The following is a 27,979-nucleotide window of genomic DNA, read 5'->3' on the forward strand; positions in this document are numbered from 1 at the left end:
GTGATAGATATCTTGTAGAACTAGTCGAAGTACACAAAAGCTGACCAGGTCCCACGATCGTTAAAAACGAATAAATAAATTTCAACCATCTTAATTTGAACACGTTCACTCAATCATGTGGAGCACCTTCAATTCCAATGCAGTAACAAGCATCTTCATTCTCATACGTATTAAAACAGTCTTTTTTCCCGAATTTTTTACCCTCTTCGAAATTTATACCCTTACATTCATTTTTAATTGTCATCTTAAGTTTTTCGTAAGTCAATTTGACTAATTTTCAAAGTTAAATTACATTACATTACATTAATTCAACATTTTAAACAAAAAAAAATTAAATATTCAAAAACTATACGAAAGGTACTATAAATTGCCATTTTTTGCATATCAATATGCTGAAAAAATACATCGTTAAATATTACTCAAAATTTTTATAGTTTGACTCTGAAAAAGGAAACCATGACAATTAAAAATGGACATAGTATATTTTTTGTGAACGTTTAATTCTTTTTTCTTTTAGGTGAAAAATAAATAAAATATGTCGGGTCGGGTTAAATGGGGTTTGCTAAAACAATATGGGTATTTAAAATTGGAGCAGATTATTTAATTTTGAACTTGACATGTGGCGTTTCGTTAAAATTAAGGATAAATTTGTACCAAAGTATAATGAGAAGGGTACACCCAAACTAATTTCGCTTAACTGATACTAAATCGGTATAGGTATCTTTAAGGCTGATAATATTACGCTTAACTGATACAAAACATTGTATATATATTGTATTGGTATCATTAAAGCTGATAATTTCACTTAACAGATACTAAATCATTATATATAAATTGTATTAGTACCATAAGGTATCTTGTTCAGAAATTGTTTATTAGTCAATGATACTATAATAACATATGTAATTTTTGTGGAATCATTAATGTTTCTTATTCAGACTCATTAGTCAATGATATTATATGTATATATATATAATCACGATTTTTATGTATCCGCAATTTTAAATTATTATTTTGTTTTTAAAAATAATTTGAAGACGAATGTAGAGTGAAAATTCGTTCGTAGAGCGGTCACAGTGAAAATAAAATCATATCTTATTGCAAATTCTTATTAAAAAAAAGGGATAAGGGTCTGAAAAATATCTCAACTTTGGTCGGATTTGTTGTTGCGATACTAAACTTTTATAAGGACCTATTACCTCCCTAGACTATTTAATACCGTATTTTTTACCCCCTGAACTATTTAATAGTGTATTTTAAAGGTATATATGTGCCCACGTGAACACATTACTATTTATAATTTTGCATTATTTTTTATGTCCACGTGGACACATATATATGTTTAAAATATGGTATTAAATAGTCTAGGGAGGTAATAGGTCCTCATGAAAGTTTAGTATCGCAACAGCAAATCCGACCAAAGTTAGGGTATTTTTCAGACCCTTATCCCAAAAAAATCTTCCCAAGATTAACAATGGTGGAAATATCGGTTATTTTGGAAGGAAACAATGGAAAACTTTAGAAAAGGAAATAATTTAACTAATTTGGTTAGAATATAAGAAGAAATTTACTTGTCCTTAATATTATATTCCTAACTTTTATAATCTATATAAGTCATGGAGACCTACTTTTGGTTTTTGACTTATTTTAAATTTATTTTAAGTTACTTTTGACCTTGTCAAACACTTCCTAACTTTTTAAAAGTTATTTTTGACTTATTTTACGTTACTATTTTGAGTAAATTTTAGGAATAACAAACATAAAAATCATATTAGCGCTCTATAGCTACAATTTTGCTATTTGCGGAGCTCCATAGCAAACATAGTTTGCTTTCTAGCATCTGATTTGTATAAATTGCGGCAATTTGTATAAATTGGGAGTTTGTGTCTATGAAAATTACGGTTGTATATGTATATGTTCTTCGTGTTAGGCTAGAGTGGCGGACGAGATTAGGAGAGCGAGGAAAGAGGTGAGCGAGAGAGTGGAGAGAGGTGAATTGTATATGTATATTGGTTCGATAATTGTATATATGTAACTAATATGTATATGTATCAATGATTGTGTTTGTATATCTGCATAAAATTTTAATTTGTATACAATTGAATCAAGTTAATATACAATTGAATCGAGTTAAAACACTTGTATTTGTATATCAAATTTCTCTCTCGCTTTATACAAACAAGGTGTTGTACATTGTATTTGTATAATTTGTGTTTGTATAAAGCAAGAGAGAAAGACAAAAGAGAATTGGATAGGGGAAGATTTGTTTTAGTATAATTATAAGTGTATAGGACGGATATATATATATATATATATATATATGTAGTGTATATACAGTTTATCTCGCTTTATACAAACACAAACACAATGCATATACATTTGTGTTTGTATAAAAGTGAGATAGGTGAGGGAGAGAATTGAGAGTGACGAGCAAGATTCAAGGGAGAGAGGGCAGAATGACAATGTGTTTGCTACGAATCATAATTAAATGAAATTGTAGCTATAACATTTATTTTGAATTAATAGTTAGCTATAATGCACAATTTGCCCTATTTTTTTTTTTTATATTTGTCAAACACTTTCCGAAGTCAAAAACTGACTTAAAAATAAGTTTAACCAACTTTTAAGCCAATCCAAACACCCTCTAAGTAACATATTTTATTCTTGAAAAAAATAATGTTTGATATTCTCGAATAACAAAATACTCATGGTTTCAAAATAATTGTAATGCAGCACTTGAAATACTTATATCAAATGGGTTCATGTATAGTGATAAATAATACTTTACCTCCTCTCATGCTAATGATTATTTAGAGTTTTACTATGAATACTTTATATATTGCGAATTTATTTTGCAAAAAATCTTCTTAATGGGGTTAAAACTAAACAGTGACATCAGAATATCTTATTTATGTTGATCTAATGATCTCTAATACATATATAGAGATAAAATATTTCAGAAAGTTAAAATCTAAATCTGGTCACCATCTTATTTTATAGAAAAAAAATAGTTCATTACCTATTTAATTAGAGCCTAGAAGAGTGAAAATAAGAGAAGTTATGATTTGGGAAAGAAGTTAAATTCTTTGTAAATTACAAGGTACTCGATTGATCTCAAGTTATGGTAAGAAATAATTTAGAAGTCAAGTATGCAAGAAGAGTTTATAGGAGAAGATACTCTTAGTCGAAGGTATGACAATTTTCTTAGCTTTAGGGTCAATCGAATAGATAAAAGATCTAATAAAATAGTGTTTTTTATCCCAGAAAAACTATCATAGTGATTCTAGTAGATTTGAAAGCAAATGAAATAAACTGGGATAATGCTTTTATGGAAGAGTTGTGTGGGCAATCCGACTATGCCTTACATTTGCTCTACATGCTGCACATAATATTTCTTCTAAACGAGTCTTTTTTTTTATTTGGAAGATGGATATTGCGTTCGGTTCGAAAGACATGATTTTCAGTATGTCTCCGGATAAGACTCACACTAGTCTGACTAGCTAGTGAATGATTCTTTCAGGTGGGAAGCAGGTTGGACCCTATGAGCAGATATATTCTACAACATAAGCAACATTGTTCGACACCACCCGAGAAGCAAAAGATTCGTGAGTCGTAACTAAAAATACATGCATAGACATCAAAATTTAATTTTTGATATCCCTAATTGAATTAAAGTTTGAGTGAACAGAGCCTTTTGTCACGGATTTAGAGTCTCATTAATGTTCCGTGCGACACTTGACAACTTACTCACGATTCTTTCACGGTCTTATAAGCTCAAGTAAACCTTTTGAAGCTAGATCGCTAAGAAAATGTAAAGAAAGACAAGAGAACTTTGAAAGAAGGTTTTGTATTGCTTTGTGGAAGATTGCTTACACTTTGTTGGATGATTTTGAAAATGGGAGGCCCTCTATTTATACTACTCCCTAAGGGCCTAAGTGTAAATAATAATTACTTTGCAAGTCCCTACAATATTTACATTTTAGTCCATATTCTAGAATTCTCTACAATTTCTAGGGAATTTCAAAGTCTTCTTGAAATTTCTAGGGGGTTCTAGAGTTCTCCATAAGCATCTCTGTAACTCTAGATTCTTCTCCCATATTTCAGTGCCGAATTTGAGAAGCAAAGTGGCGGGACATGACACTTTGCACTAAAATAGTAGCCGGCAAAATTCAACAAGTGTTTTTCACTAACCGAAGAAGTTTAAAGAGTCTCCTAAAACATTTCTAACATAAAATAATCAATACATTATACATAGACCAGAAAAACAAAAGATGAACATCAAAGTTGATTTGTCTCATTAAACCGTTTGTATAAGATTAAGTTTGAAACGAACAAAGATATATGTTTTGGTGATAGTAGTTGAATTAACAACTATTATATCCCTAGAAGAATTAATATTTCAAATGAACAACTGGCATTCTCCTCTGCCTTTCCTTTCTCCCTTGCCTTTACCATCCATCCGACTTTACTTCAACTCCAATTTTCCCGCAAAGAACTCTTGTCCCTAATTCTTTGATCCTCAATAGATCTGAAGTACCTTTCATCATCAGCATCCGCAATATCAACAAAATTTTGGTTAAAAAGACAAGGAGGATTCTCTTTAGAAATTCTAATGACATGCAATATAGTTGCAGGGGTATAATAGCTCCCCATGTCTAATGTTTTGGAAATATTATCATCCTGCATCATATCAATTTTTGAACCAGAATTTCTAGTAGTGTGTAGAATGCCACTTGAAGATGTAGACACTGCTGCAATTTTCTTCTTCCAAGTTTTTCAAGTGCATCAACGAATTTCTAGTAGTGTGTAGAATGCCACTTGAAGATGTAGACACTGCTGCAATTTTCTTCTTCCAAGTTTTTCAAGTGCATCAACCTTTCTTTTCTTCTGTTGGGTTCCAAGAGATACACTTTGATATGTAAAATCAACCGTCTTTTATTTGTGTGAGACAATAGTAAATGCACAAATTATATGAAAATGTGGAAAATTCAAGTTTACCCTTAAAGCAAGAAACATGTAGTCGGGAGCTTTGAATTTCTAGAAAATCACTAATATAAATACCAGATGACTCCTTCAATTGATGATGAGGCAAGAATGATCCATTGTAGATACATGAATTTTCATACAGTGGGGGAATGTGGTAAGGGTGAAACATCTTTCTTGATATCTAGACAATTGTGTTGCTAACATGCCCTCATTGAAAAAGGATTCAAAGACCTCATACCTTAGATGCTTTTGTCCTCAACTCTCATTGAATTCGTACTTTTAAGGTCACTTATAGTCTTTCCTTTTTGAACTGAGCTAATAACAACTTTTCCAAATTTATGATTTTCATGTAGATTGTAAGGTTGAAAAGATGTGTTTTGCGCAATAGAAATTTTTACAGGACTTGATATTTCAACATTGTGCGACCCCATCTGGTGGGGACAGGAGAAGAAATTTGCGCTGAATTTGAAAGTTTGGTTGTTCGATCCTTAACTTGTGTTGTTGCAGTATTACTTCTGAGCAATCCATCATTAGCATAAGATGGATTAAAATTGGTTGATCCTGAATTTCTCCGTGTAATTACTCCATTTTGGGTTTGGGGATAAGTCCTTTCATTCCAATTTATGAACATCCTCATATTACCTGTTGGTGGCATATAAGTTCATGCTCTTTTTTTCTGTAACCATCTCCATGGAAATACTCCATTTTGGGTTTGAGGATAATTCCTTTCATGCAAATTTATAAGTTGATGCTCTTTTTTCGGTAACCTTTAAAGGTCGTTGATTTCTTTGTAGTATTGAGCTATGATTCAGGTCAATGATTGGGTGAGGTTGGTGAAACTATTTCTCCTGGATTGATCTGAGAACTTTGAAAGAAGGTTTTGTATTGCTTTGTGAAAGATTGCTTACACTTTGTTGGATGATTTTGCAAATGGGAGGCCATCCATTTATACTATTCTCTAAGGGTCTAAGTGTAAATAATAATTACTTTACAAGTTCCTACAATATTACACTTTAGTCCACATTCTAGAATTCTCTACCATTTCTAGGAAATTCCAAAGTCTTCTTAAAATATCTAAGGGGTTCTAGAGTTCTCCATAAGCCTCTCTGTAACTCTAGTTCTTCTCCCTATTTCGGTGCCGAATTTGAGAAGCAAAGTGACGAGACGTGACACTTTGCACTAAAATAGTAGCTTGCACTAAAATAATAGCTGACAAAATTCAACAAGTGTTTTTCACTAACCGAAGAAGTTTAAAGAGTCACCTAAAACATTTCTAACATAAAAGAATCAATACATTATGCATATACCAGAAAAACAAAAGATGAACATCAAAGTTGATTTGTCTCATTAAACCGTTTGTATAAGATTAAGTTCGAAACGAACAAAGATATATGTTTTGGTGACAATAGTTGAATTAACAACTATTATATCCCTAGAAGAATTAATATTTCAAACGAACAACTAGCATTCTTCCCTGCCTTTCCTTTCTCCTTTGCATCTACCATCCATCCGACTTTACTTCAACTCTAGTTTTCCCGCAAAGAACTCTTGTCCCGAATTCTTTGATCCTTAATAGTTCTGAAGTACCTTTCATCATCAGCATCCGCAATATCAACAGGATTTTGATTAAAAAGACAAGGAGGATTCTCTTTAGAAATTCTAATGACAGGCAATATAGTTGTAGGGGTATAATAGCTCCTCATGTCTAATGTTTTGGAAATATTATCATCCTGCATCATATCAATTTTTGAACCAGAATTTCTAGCAATGTGTAGAATGCCACTTGAAGATGTAGACTGCTGCAATTTTCTTCTTCCAAGTTTTTCAAGTGCATGAGCCTTTCTTTTCTTCTGTTGGAGTCCAAGAGATACACTTTGATCTGTAAAATCAATCGTCTTTTATTTGATTGAGACAATAGTAAATGCACAAATTATATGAAAATGTGGAAAATTCAAGTTTACCCTTAAAGCAAGAAACATGTTGTCGGGAGCTTTGAATTTCAGGAAAATCACTCATATAAATACCAGAGGACTCCTTCAATTGATGATGAGGCAAGAATGATCCATTGTAGATACATGGATTTTCATGCAAGAGAAATGGTGGGTGGATGTTGTAAGGGGTAAAATGTCTTTCTTGATATCTAGACAATTGTATTGCTAACATGCCCTCATTGGAAAAAGGATTCAAAGACCTCATACCTTTGATGCTCTTGTCCTCAACTCTCATTGAATTCGTACTTTTAAGGTCACTTACAGTTTTTCCTTTTTGGACTGAGCTAATAACAACTTTTCCAAATGTATGATTTTCATGTAGTTTGTAAGGTTGAAAAGCTGTGTTCTGCGCAATAGAAAATTTTATTGGACTTGATATTTCAATATTGTGCGACCCCCATCTGGTGGAGACAGGAGAAGAAACTTGCACTGAATTTGGAAGTTTGGTTGTTCGATCCTTAACTTGTGTTGTTGCAGTATTACTTCTGAGCAATCCATCATTAGCATAAAATGGATTAAAATTGGTTGATCCTGAATTTCTCCATGGAAATACTCCATTTTGGGTTTGGGGATAATTTACTTCCTTCCAATTTCTGAACATCCTCATATTACTTGTTGGTGGCATACAAGTTGATGCTCTTTTTTCTGTGACCTTTGAAGATCTTTGATTTCTTTGTAGTATTGAGCTATGACTCAGGTCAATGATTGGGTTGAGGTTGATGAAACTATTTCTCCTGAATTGATCTAATTGAACCAAATTTGATTGTCTTCCAGACGAAATTACTTCTTTCTGTAAAGATTCACTTGATTCAACCCCATTCACCTTGAGAGGCTCACAACTTTTATTGTCCTTCAGTATAGTCGGCCAATATGGAATGTTCTTTCTTTGAGTTGGGTCATTTTTAGCATGTTTTTGAGCATTTGTGAAGCTTTTTAGAGTTTGACGTAACTTCTCTTGATATAACTCATTTTCTGACTGAGAAACCGCCATCCTCATACCCTTATCCATAGGTGGTGCAACTGTATTTAGCTGCATGGACATATTATTCACTGAAAATAGTTTAGCATTCATAGAACTTCTCCCCAAATTGAATTTTCCACTCAACAATTCGGTCATCAACCGCACTTTTTGAGTTTTACGACACTTTGCAACATTTGTGATATCTTCCTGCAAATCCCACCTACTATGTTTTCTTAAATTTGCATCACCTCCTTTTGATGTTTGATCAGTTTCCTTTCTCAATCTAAGAGAAGGTGGTCCAATTTTGTCTCCTACACTTCCATCAACTCCAATCTTATGAGTGTAATCAGCATACCAACAACACTTATGTTCTGGAACTTCTTCGGTAGGAAGTTGCTTTGAGGGGTTACTGCTTAATTCAAAAGGTGAATAGATTATATATAATGTCTTTCTTTTACATCTCAGCAACATATTGATTGTATTGCAAAGAAATTGACCAATAAATATATTGATTTATTTCCTTTTCAATTTAAAGAGGAGTTGATTTCTCAAGTGAGCACTCAACTGTTAGTTATTTCTTCAAAATAAGTCACTTTTTATTGAAAAAAGAAAGAAAGATGATTTTCTGAAGTAGTAATTATTAGTATAGTTAAGTAATTATATGAGAAATCAATCCTCTAACAGAGAAGAGATAATTGGATCTTTTTTCACAAAATAATTCTTTATTTATTATCTAGACATGAATATCAATGTAGGGAAAAAGGAAGATGATAATGTGTTCACTAATATCATGAAGAGAGTATTATGTCATAAGAAAGATTTTAGATGACTTAATTAAGCGAACAAAAAGGGGAAAAAAAACTAATTTAGTGTACAAAAAATAACAAAAGAAACTAACCGTATCGAAAGATGCTGACAATCCCCACCATTCATTCTTACTGGCAATGGAAGATTAAGATCAATAGGTGATTTTGAATCACTTGCATCGTGAGTATCTCCTTCACTTGATGTCTCCATCTAACTCAAAAACAAATACATAAAATCCAATTATAATCATACTTTAATATGTACAATAAATGTTGTTTGTATCAATAATTCAAGCATATCATTAATGATATATATATAGATTAGCATGTGTTTAATTTTAAGCTTCTCTAAATTCAAAATTATATGATACAAATCTAATAAATTTAATGCAATAGTAATGATATGATTAGTACACATTTCATTTTAGTGAATTGAGTTTGAAAGTCTTTAATGAATCTTAATTCTCATTTAATCAACAAGCGTTACAACCATACAAATGCCTGAACAAGATCAATGAACCTTTAAAATGAACGGTATAAACATATGCCAATTAATTTCAAGCTACTTTAGAGTTTTCTAAGTAAATTCATTAAAATTGAAAAGATAAAAGAAAAAAACACAAAATTTCATAATTTTTTTCAAAATTCACATAAAAATCATCATTGCACAATCAAGCTCCGCAAAAATTCATATCAGATCTAAACAAAAGTTATTTATGATAATTTTAGATTAAGATTTTTCACGATCCTGATGATCTTAATACACCCAAAGAATAAACCCCATAGACATAAAATCAAAGCTTGAACAAAAATCATATTAAAGTCATACTTATAACAAAACCTAAAAAGGAAGTATACCAAAAATAATTCATAAACCAACCACATGACATATGACAATTATTTTCAAGCTAATTAAATGTTTTTAAAGCAAATTAACTTAACTTGAATAGGTAAAAATGACAAAGCTTTACAAAAAAATAATAATTAAAATTCACATAAAAAATATTATAACTAAATCACGCACCACTAAATTCATATCAAATATAAACAAAATTCATCCACAAAAATTCAAAAGTCAAATTAGGATTTTCCATTGATTTTAATAAATTCAAAGAATAATTTCACAAATAAAAAAAATTAAAAATTTAACTAGAACCACAGTAAAATTATAAGTAAAATGAAACAAAAAAACACACAACTGAAGAAAGAAAACAATCAGAGATGAAGAGAAAAAAATCATACCTTTCACCTAAATCGAAATCTCAGATCAGAACACCCAAAAATGGATCTTGGATTAAATCAAACGGAATTTAAGATTAGATTAAAGAGAAAACCCTAATGTTTAAGAAAAACTCAAATTCTAGAGTGAGAGAGAAATACTTTTAAGGATAAATATAATATGAAATTAAAAGGCACAAAGAAGATATTTATATAGAAAAACTGAAGTGTTAAGACATTAAATCTTTTGTAATTTTATATATAAAATTGCGTGCATTTATTTCTTTACAAAATTTTCATGAATTTGACCAAAACAATCCTCATCCAATCAGGAGAGGCCACGTCACTCACTAACTTGCAAAAACCCTAGTCAAACAAAAGTATAGTGGTATGTGACACGTGAAAAGTAATTTTTTAATTAGAAAATAAGGAATAAAACTCCTAAATATATGCGGCCGTTGTAAACAAAATGAAAAAGACAAAGTAAATATTATGCAGAAATAACCCTAATATTTTACCTAATGGGAAGGTAAATGAAAATCAATAAACTAGAAAAGGAAAAAAATAATTACTGATTTGCTAAAAAGAATAGTAGAAAATATAAGTGGGGTACTCTTGAAAATAAGGAAAAATAATAATAATAATAATAATAATAATAATAAAAAAAAATAAATTATTTAGGATAATAAGAATCCAATATTTGTGTAATTTATGATTTCTCCTTTAATTATATTAGATTATTATAGCAACTTGTTCATTTTTTTTCTAATAATATCTTTCCAAGATTTATATACATTTTTTTATAAAATAAGAGGGGTTTAATTTATAATATATTCTAAATGGTTGTGAGAGGTCTCACTCTAAATTTTGGTACGAGAATCAATTATGCCAGCCAACACTTAACAAACAATTAAAATAGTAGTCTCATTAATTAAAGTAAATATTCTCAAGTGTTGATGGAAAACGTGCAGAAATAATTTTTCTAGAATCTGAAAGTCGTGTATCAAAACATCTAACATAGCCTAGAATATAGGGAGGCAATCCCAAAACAGGAAATATCTAAGTCCGAACAATGGATTAGAGAAAAATATGATCTATGGCAGCCCGAAAGAAGCAAATCATCTTTAAATTCAGGAAACATGGAAATCACAACTGAAGTCACACAACAATAATCGAAATATGTCATGTACTTAAAAAAAAGAAAAAGTACAATATCAGTCTCAAAAAAATAATGTACTAATAGGATCATCGACCAACTGCAAATATATGAAATATGAACAAGTAACTCATCACCTTGACATACATAACAACCACAACAAAATATGTCCAACATTGTCCAAAATATGTCCAACAAAGGTTAGGATCGATCCCATGAGGAATAGGGTTCAAAGTTTGACAAATCTTTTTATCTAAAAATAAATAAAAATACAATTAATTCGCCCAATTATGGACGAACCGTATGTGTTTTTCATAAAAAAAAAAGATTGATACGTAAAAGTTCTAACTTGTCTTAGTTGGTTCAATTTTTTATTTTTTTAAAAAATATATTAGAGTTTGCCTGTAATTGAACGAACTACAACATCTTTTTTTTTTAAAAAAGATTGGAGTTCACCTCATCACGAAAGAATCCTAAAAAAAATTATAACAAAAAATGTGCCTTAGTTCATGAACTGAATTATTTTTTTCCAGAGTTCATCCCTAATTGAACAAATCCCAATGTATATTTTTAAAAAATGTGATATCTTTGTTATTTTTCATATATAGTGATGCTCTTAGATTTAACGAAAAATTAATATAAATAAATTAAAAAATTTCAAAAAGAAGAAACTCAATTGACACTGTGATTGTAATTTATATTGTTAAATTAGTACTTAGTAGTGATGTTTGTTGATCTAAATATAATAAACATAGTTATTCGTCGACATCAATAGTTTTTTATTATTGATGTAAGCAAATAAATAGTAAAATTTATTTTATGAAAAAAGTTCTCAAGTTTTTAATACTTTTATCATTGAAAAAAGTCGTTATTTTATATATATTCACGTGACAAGCTAATAAAAAGAATTGTAGGTCATCCATTTATGGACGATTTAAGTTTGTGTAATATTATTTTGGATAGATTTGAAGTTAACGGGGATGACAATGTTAAAAATAATAGTTATAATTTCCTTGTAAATAAGCAAACGGTCCATTTTGATGTTTGTTTTTAGGAAATCCTTTTAATATTTAAGGTTCCAAAAAATATCTATTTTAATGCCGGACTCTAACATATTGTTTCTTCCAAAATAATCTAACCAACTTTGACATATAGCTTCAACATATAATAATTTTAATAATTGTAATAATGACATTACAGTAAAATTCGGACAGATGCATTTTGTTGGAAAGTTCCAATTTTGTTCTTCACTTGCAGAACATGTATGCAAATTAAAAAAATAAAAGCAAGTAATTACTCTATTTATTAGTCCAAAATCTTGACTTGTTTTTCAGCTCAACTGATCGGGATCCATGGCGACGGTGGAGACAGACGACGCTGCTGCCGGGCTCCGATCTCAGTTCCTCCAAGTCCTTCGTAGCCGTCGTCCTTCTGAAGGTCTCTTTTTTTTTTTTAATGATCTGGTCTACGAATCGATTGAAGTTTTGGGGATAAATTGCATTTGAACTTTACTGCTATAATGACTGTCAAGCTTTTAACTTTTTGAATCATAGTTCTTAGTCAATTTAGTGCTGTCATTGTCAATCGATTCAAGCATTTGCATTTTCCCTTTTTTCTGCAATAACCTGTCAAAATTAGTTGCCTTTTTTTCTTTCCGCATTTTGTTCGTTCTTAGTATGATTGCTGTACGAATTAACCATTTCCACCCACTTTTCTGGGTTTGGGGGTGGGTGGCAACTTCCAGTGTTACATTAATTTTTTTTTTTTTTTTTTTGTGTGGGGGGGGGGGGGGTGATTTTGGAACTGTTTGGGGGTGGGTGGCAACTTCCAGTGTTACATTAATTTTTTTTTTTTTTTTTTTTGTGTGTGTGGGGGAGGGGTCTGATTTTGGAACTGAACTGGGGAATAATTGATAGAAGGGATTATTTAGAAAGGGAAGACTAGAATGGAACAGAAAAGTGTAGCAGCTGAATGATGCAAATCTGATTAGATGGTTGCAATTCTGTAAGATAATTAAGCTTGGGTTCATTGGAGACTGAAATTGTGAGTGGTGGAGAATTTTGTTCTAATCTTGTTTCGTGGAATGAGAGGATAGAGGAAGTAGAAATGACTGTCAAGGATGAGAAGAGATGGGAGGATGACATTAGTAGTTTACTTGGCAGGAATAATGAAGCTGAACTCTTGTACAATAACGGTTCTGTAGTCGCCCTTTCTAGTAGCAAGAGTGCATCTTGAGATCATCAGTTCTATCTCTTGGTAGATTCAATGAATTACTGTCAAAATTGTGTCTTTTTATTTCTTTATCTCTTGGGTGGTAATTAAGAAGTTTTATTGTCTGGTCTAGTTCCTCCCTGTTGCCTACTTATATTTTGGATGTTAAATTAACAATCTTGTATTTGCTTGGTCTAATTCTTTCCAGTTCCACTATCTGTAATACCTGGAAAACCTGTGAAGGATCCTTTCTTTCAGGAATCTCCAAAGCCAACCTTCAGTGAGGTACAAAACTACTATGATTTCTTTGTACTGCCAATTCTATACTCCGGAGACTTCATTTTAACATTTTTATCTGAAAATACAGGCAATGGCATCATGCCCAAAGGAAGATATACCCAATTTTAAGGAATTGCTTCAAGAGGAAAATTTCTACCTGACTACTGAGGTGATATGATTTTAGAAGTATATTTCGTCGATTAATCTACTTATTAGTGTGTAACCAGATTCCGTTTATTAAACGGTGTACCTCCTGAGTAGTCGAATAAGCATTTAGATGATGATCTTCTGACTTCTGAGATGTGGTTACTTTTGTAATAATCTATTTGAGATATGACTAAATTAGGTAGCTGTAACTCTCTTACTGTTTGCAGGAAGGAGGGCAAGGGCTCTTGCCTGTATTGGTATTGAGGATGAAAGAAAGTGAAAAGAAAAGGAGGCCTACTATTGTTTTCCTGCATAGCACGAACAAATGCAAAGAGTGGTTGAGGCCATTGCTTGAGGTGACATCTGTTGTTTTCTTCAATATTCTTGAGTTCTCACTACAATGGAGTATCAAGGATAATTTTTTCTTTTAGGGATATGCTTCAAGGGGATATATTGCTGTTGCAATTGATTCTCGATACCATGGAGAACGTGCGACCAGCATCACAACCTATCGAGATGTTAGTATTTTGCCTTTTGCTTATGTGTATATTCAATTAGCTGATATAGAAAAGAACTTTCCTCTCCAGATGCTTATGCAACAGTGGGCTATCCAAAATTTGTGATATGTGGTTTTAAATCATGTTATGGATATGGTGAATAGATGATACCGCTGGCTTTTGGTTGTTTGATGATGGAGTTTCTGTTTGAACTTTAGCCCATGAAAGGCCTGAATATAGACAACTGGGAGTAAGCTAAACACGGGAAATACTTTCTCTCACAATTGGCTTCACAATAAGAATACTCTTTTATGAGTGGTTTTTATAATGAGAATAAGTAATGGTGATCCAATCAATTATGCTTGAATACTACTATACAGGTTGACTTGATCTTGCTAACATCTTCTTTTCTGTAGTACAGTCCCTAGTGTCATCATGGAAAAATGGAGATACAATGCCATTCATATTTGATACGGTAATAATTAAAAAAACTAACCTAATTCTACCATTTGAGAAGCTTGGTGAAATTTTGTTGTTATTCTCGAACTGCCATGATTAATAGTTGATATATGGGGCTCTGAGCATATCTTTTGCTGAGCTTTGAAGGTTTGGGACTTGATAAAACTGGCAGATTATCTTACTGAGAGGGAAGATGTTGACCCATCAAAGATAGGAATCACTGGCGAGTCTCTTGGAGGTTTGACAAGTGAATTAGGAAATTTACATAACAGTATCTGAAAGAACATCAGATTCAAATACTTTCTGCCTTGCAGGTATGCATGCTTGGTTTGCTGCATTTGTTGACACTCGCTATTCTGTGGTTGTCCCTATAATTGGTGTTCAGGTACCTCGTGTTAAGTATAATAGGATCAGTGATAGATTTTAATTGATACAAGATTATGATGAGAATATTGAAATGAGATTGTAGGGTTTTGGATGGGCAATTGAGCATGATAAGTGGCAAGCAAGAGTTAACAGTATCAAGGCTGTCTTTGAAGGTGAACGCAACTCCAAGAACCTTATTAGTTGGATCAGCTACTTTACTGCTGTCTATATGCTCCCCATCACATCTGACTCACTTGTTTGTTACCAGCTACTTTAGTGCTGCATATAGGGTTCTTTACTTATCTGTTTTAGTTATTTTGTTTTCAGAAGCACGTGCTGATTTAGACAAGAGTGCAATTGATAAAGAAGTGGTTCAGAAGGTTAGGCTGATAACTTTCATGTTTAATTTTTTTTTCATTCATGCATGATGAGAAATTCAAATACTGTGGTCTTCCTGCTCCTTCTCAAGATTATTTAAGAGGCATTCATGTGATGCGAGGTTCGGCAGACTCCGAGCTATATATTGATACACTAAAATAAGGTATAGGATGGGATATGTACATTACTGATTAAATTTGGGGGAAGGGGCAGCGGTATGTGGTCTTATATTATTACATTCTAGGTATGCTAAAGGAAGTTTTATTGGAGCAAACCTGAGCTATATGTCGTGGTTGCAGCCTTGTAAAATTAATCACTTCCATCAAAAACTTGAAATAGAAAAGTTCGTTCCTCCAGGTATTGTCTGTCTGACAGCATTATAAACATTCATGACTATTTTAGTAGTACAAGTTTGTGTTACAGTCTTAGGAGTTATGGGAACTGATTGATCTTAGATTTAGAAAAGATTTGAGTTCATAGTCCTAAATATTATACTTGTGATGCTTCTTGCGATTATCTTTATAAGTTGAATATCGGACATTGTTAAAATCTATAGCACGCTTCTCAAATGTTGTATTTCATGGAACTATCTGATGTTTACTTAGTAGCATATCTCACCAGGTCTGGGATAGGATTGCCCCGGGTTTGGCGTCTCAATTTGATGCACCATACACAGTTCCAACTATTGCACCACGCCCGTTACTGATTTTAAATGGTACAAGAATCTACATATCTTAAATAATGACAAAAGAATTCGTTACATTTATTACCCATCAATCATCATGTGCTCTTTTCCTTCTCTTGCTGTTTAAAGGATAAGTCTACTTTTCCAAATATTGTAGGGGGAGATGATCCTCGTTGCCCACTAGGTGGCCTGGAAATTCCAGAATCAAGAACTCTCAGAGCTTATGAAAAGACTAATTGTCCTCAGAATTTCAAGGTACAAAGCTTACCTCCAGCCTGCTTTTTCTGTGAAAAGAAACAGAAACTTTTTTCCTTACTTAGCTGTCATTAAGTATGAGTTTTGAGGACCTTAAAGGAACCAAATGAACATGTTATGGTATGAACTCACAAATAACTGATTATGAAGTGGATTCTGCTGCAATTCAGTACTTGAATCTAAAAATAACATGTTTAAATTTCCTTTTTTATAAAGTTATTTCTATGAAACTAGGGAGTGGAAGGGTAAGACTCAAAGGAGTAGTGTGAAACTGTTGTGTGGGGAGACTCATGCTGATATCATTAAACCATAAGCCTTCGTTGTTGACCTGTTTCAATTACTTTTGAGGACCTTTTAATTGTTTTCCCTTTTCCATTCACTTCATTTGGGATAACTTTGTCTCCAACTTGTTCTTTCGGACTTTTCATACTCTTTACTTCAATCCGCTCAGAACTGTCACTTTGTAAAAATCTAACCGAATTAGTTAATCAAATCTCTAGAATAATGGCTTTCCTAATACCAACTGGTCTTTTAGTTCTTGGATTTTACTTCTCTATTGCAACTTGGAAGTAAATATCTATTTCTTGCAACTAGCATTGCTGAAGAACATGTCCTTTAATTTACTACCTTCTTTTTTGGGTGATCAATCTTCTTAGGTTCTGAAATGCTTGTTCTAATAATTTTCAGCTGATAGCGCAACCTGGAATTGGTCATCAAATGACACCATTGATGGTAAAAGAAGCAAGTGACTGGTTTGACAGATTTCTTAAAGTATAATCACCAGTGTACAATAAAATCTTGAAGGATAGCTGTTAAAGCTTGCAATTTGTATTATTTGCTTGTATTTGGACTTCCATTTCTTTTTATATTATGACGACTATGTTTCCACGAGGGGTGTATTTTTGGACAGAAGAATAATTCTCTAGAGAAGTTTGAGAATTTAAGGAAAATGGATGTCTACAAACCAAATTGTTCTTTTTTTATGGAGGCATTGGCATAATTCAGTGTATTAGAGTCCAACTAAATTCGAATTCGCATTGGAAAGTTCTATATTTGGGTAAAGTGCTTCCTATACTCATACTATTAATGTTTTTCTTGTTGGATACTTGATCCTCTTGTAAAATTGAAACCCTACTCAAGTTTAACACCACTAACAGTTCTAGTCATATCCTTTTAATTCTTTCATTATAGTAACTAATCAAGGGGAAAGTTGCCTTTGATGTTCCCTTTTTTTCTCAACTCTGTCTATTTATCCATCATCTTCAGTTTCGGATTTTCTGCCATCACGTGGATACTCCCACCACTCCAATTTACGTGACACTGTTTAACTAGCTACAAAGTTTAAGAAAGAAACACTTTTTTTAAAAATTATGGTCCAAAATAAATATTTGTGTGGTTATAAATTATTTTGTTAAAGGTAATAGGAAAATTTTTAATGTTAAGTTTTTTCTTGTTATAGATTGATGACATTCTCTTTGAAATCGACTAAAAAAGAATGTGTGCTATCTAAATTGGGACACAGGGAGTACTAGTTTTGGTTGGATGAATAGTTGATATACATGGTTAAATTACTCTTTATGTTTTTACGTAGATGTTGAACCCCCTTCGCCTAGTTTTCATGTTTACTTCTTTCGATTTTGAATCCCTTAGTGAAAATTCTGGCTCGGCTACTCGTCCATTAGGAAAAGTTCAGCCTACATTATAAGGGAATACTTTGAACAAAAGGAACTTTGAGAAACTTTGGGATACTTAATTCACCTTTTCTCAGATGATTACATTATAGAGCCAAAACTGGAACCATACAGTTTGGCTTCTTTTACATCTACCATCAACTAACTTGAGGGAAAAGAATTTCAAAAAGTTAAAGAAATCAAGCCTAATTAACTAACTGATTTTACATAATGAAACTCCAATCTAATCCCAGTGAAAACCAAATTTCACTCCTTATTTCCAAGCAAATAATTCGGCATGATCGCGTTCCTGCTGCATCTGCATTTGATTCCGTGATAGTATCTGGAGTTAGGTCAACACGATCCTCCCTACGATGCATCATGAAGGACGAAGGATGTCAATGAATTGAACAAATAAGCTATGATATATAGATGAAGATGAACAAGAATGGTTACAATATCCTTACCAAGGGTAGACCTTTTGCAGCTTTCTGTTCCAAGAATGTTGATGGCTTAAAGAAATCACCATATGCCTCATACCAACCTTTTAACTTCGAGTATATGTACTCACATCCAATCGTATCAGCCCAAAACATGACGCCTCCACTGTATAGAATATAGTCATACAGTCATTACAATATGTTCAATAGCTAGTACGTACAGAATAGACGATGAATTATCTACATAGAGGTGGCCTGATTTCTGCTTTCTACTTGCGTTTCTGAGGGAAATTTGAATCCATGGACAGATGCAATGTCAATATCAGATGCTCGGACAACTATTCCTTCCTCAATAACTCGACAAGCCTCATTCACCACTGGAAAGAATATCATTTCTAGAATTTCTTCATCTGTCACAGATATTGGCTGCAGAATCACACATAACAAAATCATGTTAAGCCTTATATCACTCGAACATGAACAATATAGCATTGTTGTTACGCGTGAATTTTAATCAGCTGTAACAGACCTTTCCAGCAGGAGCAATATTGGTAAGTCTCATAGACTCCTCAACGATTTGTAGCACAGAGTGATCAGCTTCTGGCTTGCTTCCTTTATTATACGTGTAATATCCTTTACCATTCTTCTTACCTACGACGTAATACATATACATTTAGAAAACCAGACCACTTTAAAGGTGTCATTTAACTTCTTAAATTGAAACTTACATTCCCTTCAAAATTCTGTTTCCTTAAATTTGAATTTGAGAAATGTTTTCAAGCCAAGAGTTAAGTGGAAAACATAAATGTGTTCGTTCAGTACCTTCCCGTCCATTTTCTACCATTAGTTGAACCAATGGAGACTGAAAAGCACGGTCTGGATAAGCAGCAACAAACTCTTCTACACCAGCCAAAAATATACCATAGCCGGTAAGATCCTGAAGCCTGCGTAACATAATATACTAAAATGATAATATGAACAAAATTGGTGTAAATACACAGAGGTGCAGATATATTGTGTATGCTCATGTCAAGATGAACAATTTTCAGTCTAGAGAAAAACTTACTGAAAAGGACCAAGTCGCATGCCAAACTCAGTGATAACGCGGTCAATTCTGAAGATATCAACGCCTAAATTTGCCAACAGGTCTGGTCCTTGCATATAAGGGAAGAAGCTCCGGTTGACAGCAAAACCAGTACAATTTTTCACTACAATGGGGACTTTCTTCAAAATCTTAGTGAATTTTATCACATCAACAATTACTTGTGGAGAAGTATTTTCTGTCCTCACGATTTCTACCAGAGGCATCAAATGTGCAGGACTTCATCCATGAAAAGAAACAAAAATGAAAAACAAGAATTAAGCAACAGAATAAGTCATGAAACAGTAATAGTATATAATCTCAGAAGGCAAAAAGTCTGTATAAAATTGAACCTCACCTGAATAAATGTATCCCCAAAATGCGATCTTGGCTACTTGTTCTTTTCCCAATCACATCAAGACTAATTGTAGATGTGTTTGATGCAAAAATGCACTCTGAAGTACAAACTTTCTCAATATCCTCAAAAATTGATTGTTTCAGAGACACATTCTCGTTAACAGCCTAAAAGAGAGAGACATAGATTTCATCAGAAATACGTTTAATATGCATCAGCTACAAGGATATGCGAAAGACAGACATCCAATATGAAAATAAAAATAATGATTCAGCATGGTAACTAAGAGGAAGAGATGGTGAATGTATTACTATTACCTCAATAACCATGTCGACGTCTTTCAAGTCTTCATAGTCTAAAGTGCCTTTAAGAAGAGACAAAGTCCTTTTCATCTTATCCTGATTCAGCTTTCCTCTTGTTACAAAGCCTTGTAGATTTGCTGCAACACAAATAGCATAACAATATTTCAGACTTGACTTAATAGAACAACATGCGATGCGGAACATTACATTATACAAAGATATTCAACATGTTATATACTAACCTTCTACTGATTTCAAAGCTTTCGATAAATATTCATGGTTAATTTCTTTAAGTACAACACTAATGTTGCTGATAATGAGAGCTGTAGCAATGCCAGATCCCATTAATCCACCACCAACAACTGCAACTTTTTCTATTCTCCGAGGCTTAAGCCCAATATCAGTAACACTTGGTACCTGTAAATTGTATTTACCACTTTGTTAGACTACATTGTAGTAGGCCCTAGAAACAGTTCCAATTTCTTTGTCCATTCTTAATTAGACATGAAAAGAAGAATTTTTTTGCCTAATATCTATCGGAAACTGACCTTTGTTGTTGCAAGTTCGGATAGAAATACATGAAGAAGACCTTTTGCAGTATTTGACAACACTAGCTCTTTAAATACCTTATCTTCCTGCAATTAGTTACACATTGATTATAAGGAAGAAGCAAACAAAGTTACTCGGAAGGAAATCGTAGAAATCACCATAGAAACTATAGGCAATAAATGTTTCCCAACTGAATGACCAGGGGGAGAGATATGAAGTCATTGACATATCGAAGCAAAATACAGACGTAATGCCATAAGATTGTTCACCTTAAGAACACCAGCATATCCTCCAGCTACAATGCCTTCTTCGATCACATCAAGACAGGCTCTATAACGAGGCACTGTATAACGTTGTCTAGCACTTTTCAGTATCTCAAGTGACTCATCCTTAGGTCCAAGTTTATCCGTCTTTTCAAGAGAATTACAATTTGGATGGCGGCCTTCAACAATGTCAAGTGCCCAACACCGAGCAACTATCAAGAGCTCCTCTGAAGAGACAATGGCATCAATAAGACCCAACTCCTTCCCCTCATCAGAAGTTATAGTCTTGGATGACTGTTCAATATTTACACAAAACTTCAGCTTCAGCAATCTTTACATTACCATCTAAACTACGTACAACGACTGATTACATAGCGTATGCTACCTACACTTACCATCAACATATCAACAGCCTTTGAGGTCCCAACTAGCCTTGGAAGCCTTTGAGTGCCTAATAACACATGTACAATTAGTTTTCCAAACTTAAAACAGAGAGGCATACCAAATCATAAACATATAAGTATAAAAGAAATGTACCTCCACATCCTGGAATAACTCCAAGCTTCAACTCAGGTAAACCAAGATCACATTTTGGCGTGGCAATTCGAGCACTACACCCCTACACAATTTATAAACAAATAAATGAAATTTTGAGAAACATTGAATTATAATGAAATGAAAAAAAGTAGAACAGAGTGAACAAACCATAGCCAACTCCAAACCACCACCAAGAGCAAATCCTTGAATTGCAGCAACAGAAGGCTTATTCCCATCTATATATAATATGATCACGAAAGTTTTGGTTACACAATCAAATTACTACTACATATTAATTACCAACTATACTTTAGATTATGAACATACTTTCGATTTTATTAACCACTAGACCAATCGATGCATCAGGTAGAAGTGATATATCTCCTGGAATTTTAAAATTAGGAAAAAACTGGTTAGACAACATTAGGTACGTACATTAGTTGATCAAATAAGTGAGATAAAATTTACCATGCTTATGAACATTCTCCATAACACTGATGTCCAAACCTCCGCAAAATCTACCATTCGCACCTATAAACATACGAATTTGAATTTGAGGACGACAAACAAATTAAAATGGAAGTGTTAATCTAGCACAAAGACATTAGCAGCTCATAAATATCATAACAATAGAAGCTATGATGAACAAATTTGAACATTAGATTTACAATACTAATTAATCTGTTTGACACTTTTGCTTATTGGCATTAACTTTAAACAATTATCTGATATTTTTTACTAATTTTGTAGATAATCAGAGAACAAAAGGATTACTCTATTGTAAATTTTCATTCCATATGTGAAAATATTAGTTAAAGTCCACTATAGTTGACTCTCTTTTTTTAAAACTGGTAGTCACTAATTAAGGGACCACTGAATTTGACTATTAGAAAATAAAAAGTTACTACAAATATTGTGTGGCAAAACTTGCCAAAGTTTAAAATAATTGGGTCATGAGTCATGACCTATTTGTTGACTTGATTCAATGTGCTAAAACCAAAAATGATCCATCATCACGTCTAATTCATATTTTCGTATTTCAATTTATTTCGATTTGGCACAAAATTCAAAAAAGTAAAAAAGATTTTTGAATATTACTTGTGATCTAGCATTAAAGATATGTCAAATGTATCAAAATATCATTTAATTTTTCAGTCTTAGGCATGTTACGTGAAAAGTTGAAAGTCACGTGAAACTAAAAAGTAGTCAAATGAATTGAAACAGAGGGAGTATTTTGAAGCAAGCGTAAATGCTATTCTATTCTATCGTTACTCAGGCATGGTTTTTTTTTTTCTTTTGGAAACTACATTGTATAGCCGTCCATCGAAATAATAGCCAACAAACATATATATATTTTTTTGTATATTATTGTATAATTTACATAAAATATACACTAACGTATATTTTTTTGTGAGAGCAAAACTTACCAGAAAGAACAATGGCCTTCACGTTATCGCAATCAATAGCCTCTTGATAGAATCTCTTCAACTCCTCAATTGCTATTATATATTCAAAAATCACACTTAATAACATTAACAGAAGGATAAAACAAAGGAAATAAAAAGCAAATAAGCAAAATGTACTTTCTCACTGAAAAAAAGAAAGAAGATAAAGATAAATATTTTGTTTGGATTACCTTATTTTAGATGTTTTTAAATCAAAACAGTTATTAAGCAATTTTAGAGCGTTTGGATAAAATTTAAAAAAAAAGTACTTATAAGCACTTGTTTAAAGCCAAAATAACAAAAATAAATCAAAAACCAGAAGTTAGAATTTCTAATTTATAGTTTTGATTTATAAGTCATAAGCCAAAAGTCAATCTGAACGGGCTTTTAATGTTAGAAACTTTTTTACTGAAAGTAAGAAGGAAAAAGGAAAGAACCTGAGAGAGTTAAGGCATTAACAGGTGGATTAATCATAGTGATAACAGCCACACCATCATTCCCAATTTCCATATTGATAGAACCCTTATTTGCCATTTCTTCTATATATAGTAATTTCCTATATATAATTCAAAAACACAAATTTGGTAAGCTCTTATTTCATTAGAATTGCTTTACAATAGACACTACAAAATACTCGCTCGGTTCGCTTTTACTTGTCCAGTACTTTAGATCACTCATTTCAAATCATTTCTCAAGTCCATATAAAGACTATATACACTAACTAATATGAGTATCATTTACTATTAGTTCTTATAGAATGTGTAAAATTTTATTATGAACAAATAAAAACGAACGATAAGGATATATATTATTATTATTTTCAAAATGAAGAAAAAGAGGGAGTAAGCAATGCTACAAGTGTTTTTGAAATGAATGAAGAAGAGAAAGTAGACCTGTGCCTTCTAATTTTTTGTGGAAGCTGTGTGATTTGATCAAGGACGAGTTTGTTATGTGAGTGAGTGCTCTATTTATATGGGAAAAAGAGGGCCACTCAAGTTGGAAAAAAATAATAATAGCCAAACCAATCTATTGGCAGAGCTACCAATATAGACTGAGCCTTGACTTGTCTTATCAAGAACCCTTCAGGAGTAGCGGAATCAAAAATTTTATTCTAAAAGGATTACAATATTTTTAAGAAAATATATATTATATATATAATTAAAATTTGAGAAAAATATTACAAACACCTCAAAATTTGGTGTAAATTATTAGTTTCATCTTTGAATATTGACAGTCTTAAAACATTCCTTAACTTGATTAATTGAATTTAAATACACCCTCAATCTTGCAACATGAGTGAAATACACCCCTAAATTCTCGTCAAGTCTAGAGGTACAGTTTTCAACACTTCCCTTGACTTTTTATCAAGAGTCTCATGCTCCTACAAAAATTTGAGATCACTTGCTATGTCATGTGACAAATCGATGGTATATCTAAGTTTAGCTAGTCAAGTAGAAGAATATTTTTAAAGGTGTCAATAGTTCAGGGATGAAACTAATAATTTATACCAAGATCAGAGATATTTTCAATACTTCCTTATTAAAAATTTTGATATTACTTAACATGTCGTTGAGCCTAGTACGCCGATCTAGAATTTAAAATTATTGAACGCTAAAAGGGCTATATTCTCCTATTTGTTTAATAATTTCCCATGTGTGCGAAGAATAATAAACGATTTTTATATACTGCACCAGCACCACTTATGTTATAATCAGATTTAACAGTGTTTGATTAAAATAATACATACATACATAATGATTTGTTAACTTTTTGTCCCTAACAACTAAAAGTTCAAAATGAATGAATGAATGACATACTTCAAAATAGTTAGGAGTATTAATTATTAATTAGTACATAATGATAGAAGTAGTTGGGGTCTTGGGGAGTACAAAATTCATACGTACGCCTACTTTATTAAATTAATAGAGTAATTGTTTTCGTGTAAATTTTCCAATTAATTACACTATTTTCTCTAGATGTACACATGTGGTTTATTCAAATTTAAAAACAAGTATATAATCTGCCCCTCATCTATAATTTGGCGTCTTCATTCATCTAGACTTTATTATTGCGTATTCAAAGTTTGCTTCTTAATTTTTAAATGTAAAATTTACATATATTTAAAATTAATATAAATTGTCTTATGAGTTTCTCCATATAATTTTTATCTAAAAATAATAATAATAACAATTATCAGTGTTTTAAAAGGCGAGGGCGTGTGGCGGAACGTTTTACTTAGCATAGAGAGAGGTGTAAGCCTCGAAACGTTGGGTGTAAGCCCTATGGATCTTTAAATTTTTAATTTACAACATATAGTATAATAAATAATAACACAAAATTATAAAAATACATCAATAGTTTGAAATAATTACATACATGATAAAGAAACTCATAGAAAATAAAACTTCTAACATTATTAGACAAGTATAAATAATCTAATATCTTAACTTTCTAATAATAAAAGAATCATTATTTCTAAAAATATATTATTATTATCATACTATACGATTTACCCCCCTAAAAGAAAATAATAATATAAACTTATTATTATTATAATAAAAACATCACCCCATCACAAATAAAAATAAAATTACTTCTAAATAGCTAAATAAAATATGAAAATTTTGAGGCATATGACAAAAACATGAAGACCAATGATAAGTGAAAAAGTAAAGTCTCGCTACGTATTTTTAAAAAGAAATGTTACGTAATATATAAATCGCATGCACTCACAATGTTACCAAATAGTAAATATGTAATATCACAACTTGTTATTTGAGTTACTCTCAATATTCTTATTTCTATTGATTAAAAAATATTAAGTATCATTCATTTATTCAAGAATATAATTATGAGGGTCAACAATGTTAACTAAAGAATTTAACACATAATTTGTGTAAGATCTATTAGACGAGCCCCGGGCGTTGGGCGTGTTTAGGTGTACAATCAAGCGTTTAGAGCGTGAGTCTTACAAAACTAAGTCTCATACTTGAGTCTCGGTATGTTTTGCTAAAGCTCCACCCCAAAGTGAGTTCCAACAGAGTCTTTTAAAACACTGACCACAACTAAGATTTATGATTTTGTGATATATACCGATGAAAATCTTTCAATCAATAGGTCACTTTTAATGGGTTATTTGGTTTGAGAAATAAGGGATTACAACTTTGAAATTAAATGGAAATGAATGAAAGAATATTTAATTGACCCATATTAAATCTGAAATTTTGGTTCTTCAAAATTAACTTACGTCACGTTTGGTAGAATTTCTTGTTTTAAGATAAACAATATCAGAACTAATTATATCATAATTATAATGTTATTTTTATCCCATCATTCTATACGGAATTAATAACATTTTCAAAATTGATATCCCAGGATCAAATACCAAAATGATACATTTGTCCTCCTCCAAAGTTCTTTAAAAAGGTTAAGGTTAACATTTAATTTAAAATAAAAGGTATATCTCACTTTAATGTCTAATTTTAACCAAATGTATCTTTATATTATACCTCGTATCCCTCATTTTCAGTTCAATAAACAAAACCTCTACTTGATGAAGAAAAAAAACATCTAAAAAAGTATATCCACTAGACACTAAATAATTTTATTATTATTATTATTATTATTATTATTATTATTATTATTATTATTATTATTATTATTATTATTATTATTATTATTATTATTATTATTATTATTATTATTATTATTATTATTATTATTATTATTATTATTATTATTATTATTATTATTATTATTATTATTATTATTATTATTATTATTATTATTATTATTATTATTATTATTATTATTATTATTATTATTATTATTATTATTATTATTATTATTATTATTATTATTATTATTATTATTATTATTATTATTATTATTATTATTATTATTATTATTATTATTATTATTATTATTATTATTATTATTATTATTATTATTATTATTATTATTATTATTATTATTATTATTATTATTATTATTATTATTATTATTATTATTATTATTATTATTATTATTATTATTATTATTATTATTATTATTATTATTATTATTATTATTATTATTATTATTATTATTATTATTATTATTATTATTATTATTATTATTATTATTATTATTATTATTATTATTATTATTATTATTATTATTATTATTATTATTATTATTATTATTATTATTATTATTATTATTATTATTATTATTATTATTATTATTATTATTATTATTATTATTATTATTATTATTATTATTATTATTATTATTATTATTATTATTATTATTATTATTATTATTATTATTATTATTATTATTATTATTATTATTATTATTATTATTATTATTATTATTATTATTATTATTATTATTATTATTATTATTATTATTATTATTATTATTATTATTATTATTATTATTATTATTATTATTATTATTATTATTATTATTATTATTATTATTATTATTATTATTATTATTATTATTATTATTATTATTATGAGAGAGAGTAAATTGCCATCATGATAGGAAAGTCAAGCTAATAACAAAGTAGGAAGTTTCAGATTAATAAGCTTGGTCCTACTTTCTCTATGCAAAATTTAATTAAAAAAAGTATATATAGTATATATATATATATAGTTCATTAAAAAGGAAAATATGCCCCTTTGACTTTTTTATTTTTGGGACTCTTCTTTATTGGTGCCAATTGCCAACTATTGTGAGTCTTGTCTTGTCTGTATCAGGTGTCTAGAGGGAAATTAATGGAATTATAATTCTACCCCCTTTGGATGCCATATATAGATTGTTATTTTTAATTTGTTTATTAAAAAAGAACAAATATTTAAAATTTGATTTGTGTAATGGTTCAAATTTAGACTTCGTTAATAATTAGGATCAAATATACTCTTATATATCCTATATTTAATTGATTCAACTA

The 27,979-nt window shown here is 30.8% G+C and overlaps 3 protein-coding genes across 4 annotated transcripts; 1 reads left to right on the top strand and 2 right to left on the bottom strand.

The window, feature by feature from the left end:
• Positions 1–5,619: 5,619 nt before the first annotated feature.
• On the bottom strand, positions 5,620–7,290 carry LOC102586465 (uncharacterized). The gene is made up of 2 exons (XM_006365118.2): positions 6,948–7,290; positions 5,620–6,865 (listed from the first exon to the last, which is right to left on the bottom strand). The coding sequence occupies exons 1-2, from the start codon at positions 7,210–7,212 to the stop codon at positions 6,513–6,515; spliced, it is 618 nt and encodes a 205-aa protein (XP_006365180.1). The 5' UTR covers positions 7,213–7,290; the 3' UTR covers positions 5,620–6,512.
• Positions 7,291–12,307: 5,017 nt separating this feature from the next.
• Positions 12,308–17,404, top strand: LOC102586798 (putative hydrolase YtaP). Of its 2 annotated transcripts, none has more exons than XM_006365119.2 (13): positions 12,308–12,555; positions 13,538–13,614; positions 13,697–13,777; positions 13,983–14,111; positions 14,187–14,273; positions 14,674–14,727; positions 14,859–14,949; positions 15,026–15,096; positions 15,181–15,250; positions 15,405–15,457; positions 16,077–16,170; positions 16,298–16,395; positions 17,083–17,404. In XM_006365119.2, the coding sequence occupies exons 1-13, from the start codon at positions 12,471–12,473 to the stop codon at positions 17,170–17,172; spliced, it is 1,080 nt and encodes a 359-aa protein (XP_006365181.1). In that variant the 5' UTR covers positions 12,308–12,470; the 3' UTR covers positions 17,173–17,404. The 2 variants fall into 2 exon arrangements, with proteins under 2 accessions (XP_006365181.1, XP_006365182.1); XM_006365120.2 differs by lacking the exon at positions 12,308–12,555 and adding an exon at positions 13,002–13,374.
• A 704-nt stretch (positions 17,405–18,108) lies between these two features.
• On the bottom strand, positions 18,109–23,963 carry LOC102587367 (peroxisomal fatty acid beta-oxidation multifunctional protein AIM1-like). The gene is made up of 19 exons (XM_006365121.1): positions 23,931–23,963; positions 23,475–23,593; positions 23,020–23,091; positions 22,061–22,123; positions 21,920–21,976; positions 21,761–21,828; positions 21,593–21,674; positions 21,451–21,506; positions 21,062–21,349; positions 20,792–20,878; positions 20,486–20,660; positions 20,259–20,380; positions 19,945–20,108; positions 19,572–19,826; positions 19,328–19,449; positions 19,035–19,156; positions 18,783–18,931; positions 18,533–18,671; positions 18,109–18,434 (listed from the first exon to the last, which is right to left on the bottom strand). Exons 2-19 carry the CDS (start codon positions 23,569–23,571, stop codon positions 18,420–18,422), a joined length of 2,133 nt encoding a protein of 710 aa, XP_006365183.1. The 5' UTR covers positions 23,572–23,593; positions 23,931–23,963; the 3' UTR covers positions 18,109–18,419.
• Positions 23,964–27,979: the final 4,016 nt, after the last annotated feature.

The sequence above is a fragment of the Solanum tuberosum genome, unplaced genomic scaffold, assembly GCF_000226075.1.
Source record: "Solanum tuberosum cultivar DM 1-3 516 R44 unplaced genomic scaffold, SolTub_3.0 scf00514, whole genome shotgun sequence".
Taxonomy (NCBI): domain Eukaryota; kingdom Viridiplantae; phylum Streptophyta; class Magnoliopsida; order Solanales; family Solanaceae; genus Solanum; species Solanum tuberosum.

What these genes read in the sequence shown, in the direction of transcription:
- LOC102586465 (XM_006365118.2), bottom strand. Translation starts at nt 7,212, where the DNA reads ATGAGAGTTGAGGACAAGAGCATCAAAGGTATGAGGTCTTTGAATCCT. An exon ending in ACATGTTTCTTGCTTTAAGG is followed by an intron (nt 6,866 to 6,947) that starts GTAAACTTGAAT and finishes TTGATTTTACAG; the next exon opens with ATCAAAGTGTATCTCTTGGA.
- LOC102587367 (XM_006365121.1), bottom strand. Translation starts at nt 23,571, where the DNA reads ATGGCAAATAAGGGTTCTATCAATATGGAAATTGGGAATGATGGTGTG. An exon ending in AGTGGTTAATAAAATCGAAA is followed by an intron (nt 21,829 to 21,919) that starts GTATGTTCATAA and finishes TATTATATATAG; the next exon opens with ATGGGAATAAGCCTTCTGTT. An exon ending in TTCAAATTTCCCTCAGAAAC is followed by an intron (nt 18,672 to 18,782) that starts GCAAGTAGAAAG and finishes TATTCTATACAG; the next exon opens with TGGAGGCGTCATGTTTTGGG.
- LOC102586798 (XM_006365119.2), top strand. Translation starts at nt 12,471, where the DNA reads ATGGCGACGGTGGAGACAGACGACGCTGCTGCCGGGCTCCGATCTCAG. An exon ending in TATCAAGGCTGTCTTTGAAG is followed by an intron (nt 15,251 to 15,404) that starts GTGAACGCAACT and finishes TTTTGTTTTCAG; the next exon opens with AAGCACGTGCTGATTTAGAC. An exon ending in ATTGTCCTCAGAATTTCAAG is followed by an intron (nt 16,396 to 17,082) that starts GTACAAAGCTTA and finishes AATAATTTTCAG; the next exon opens with CTGATAGCGCAACCTGGAAT.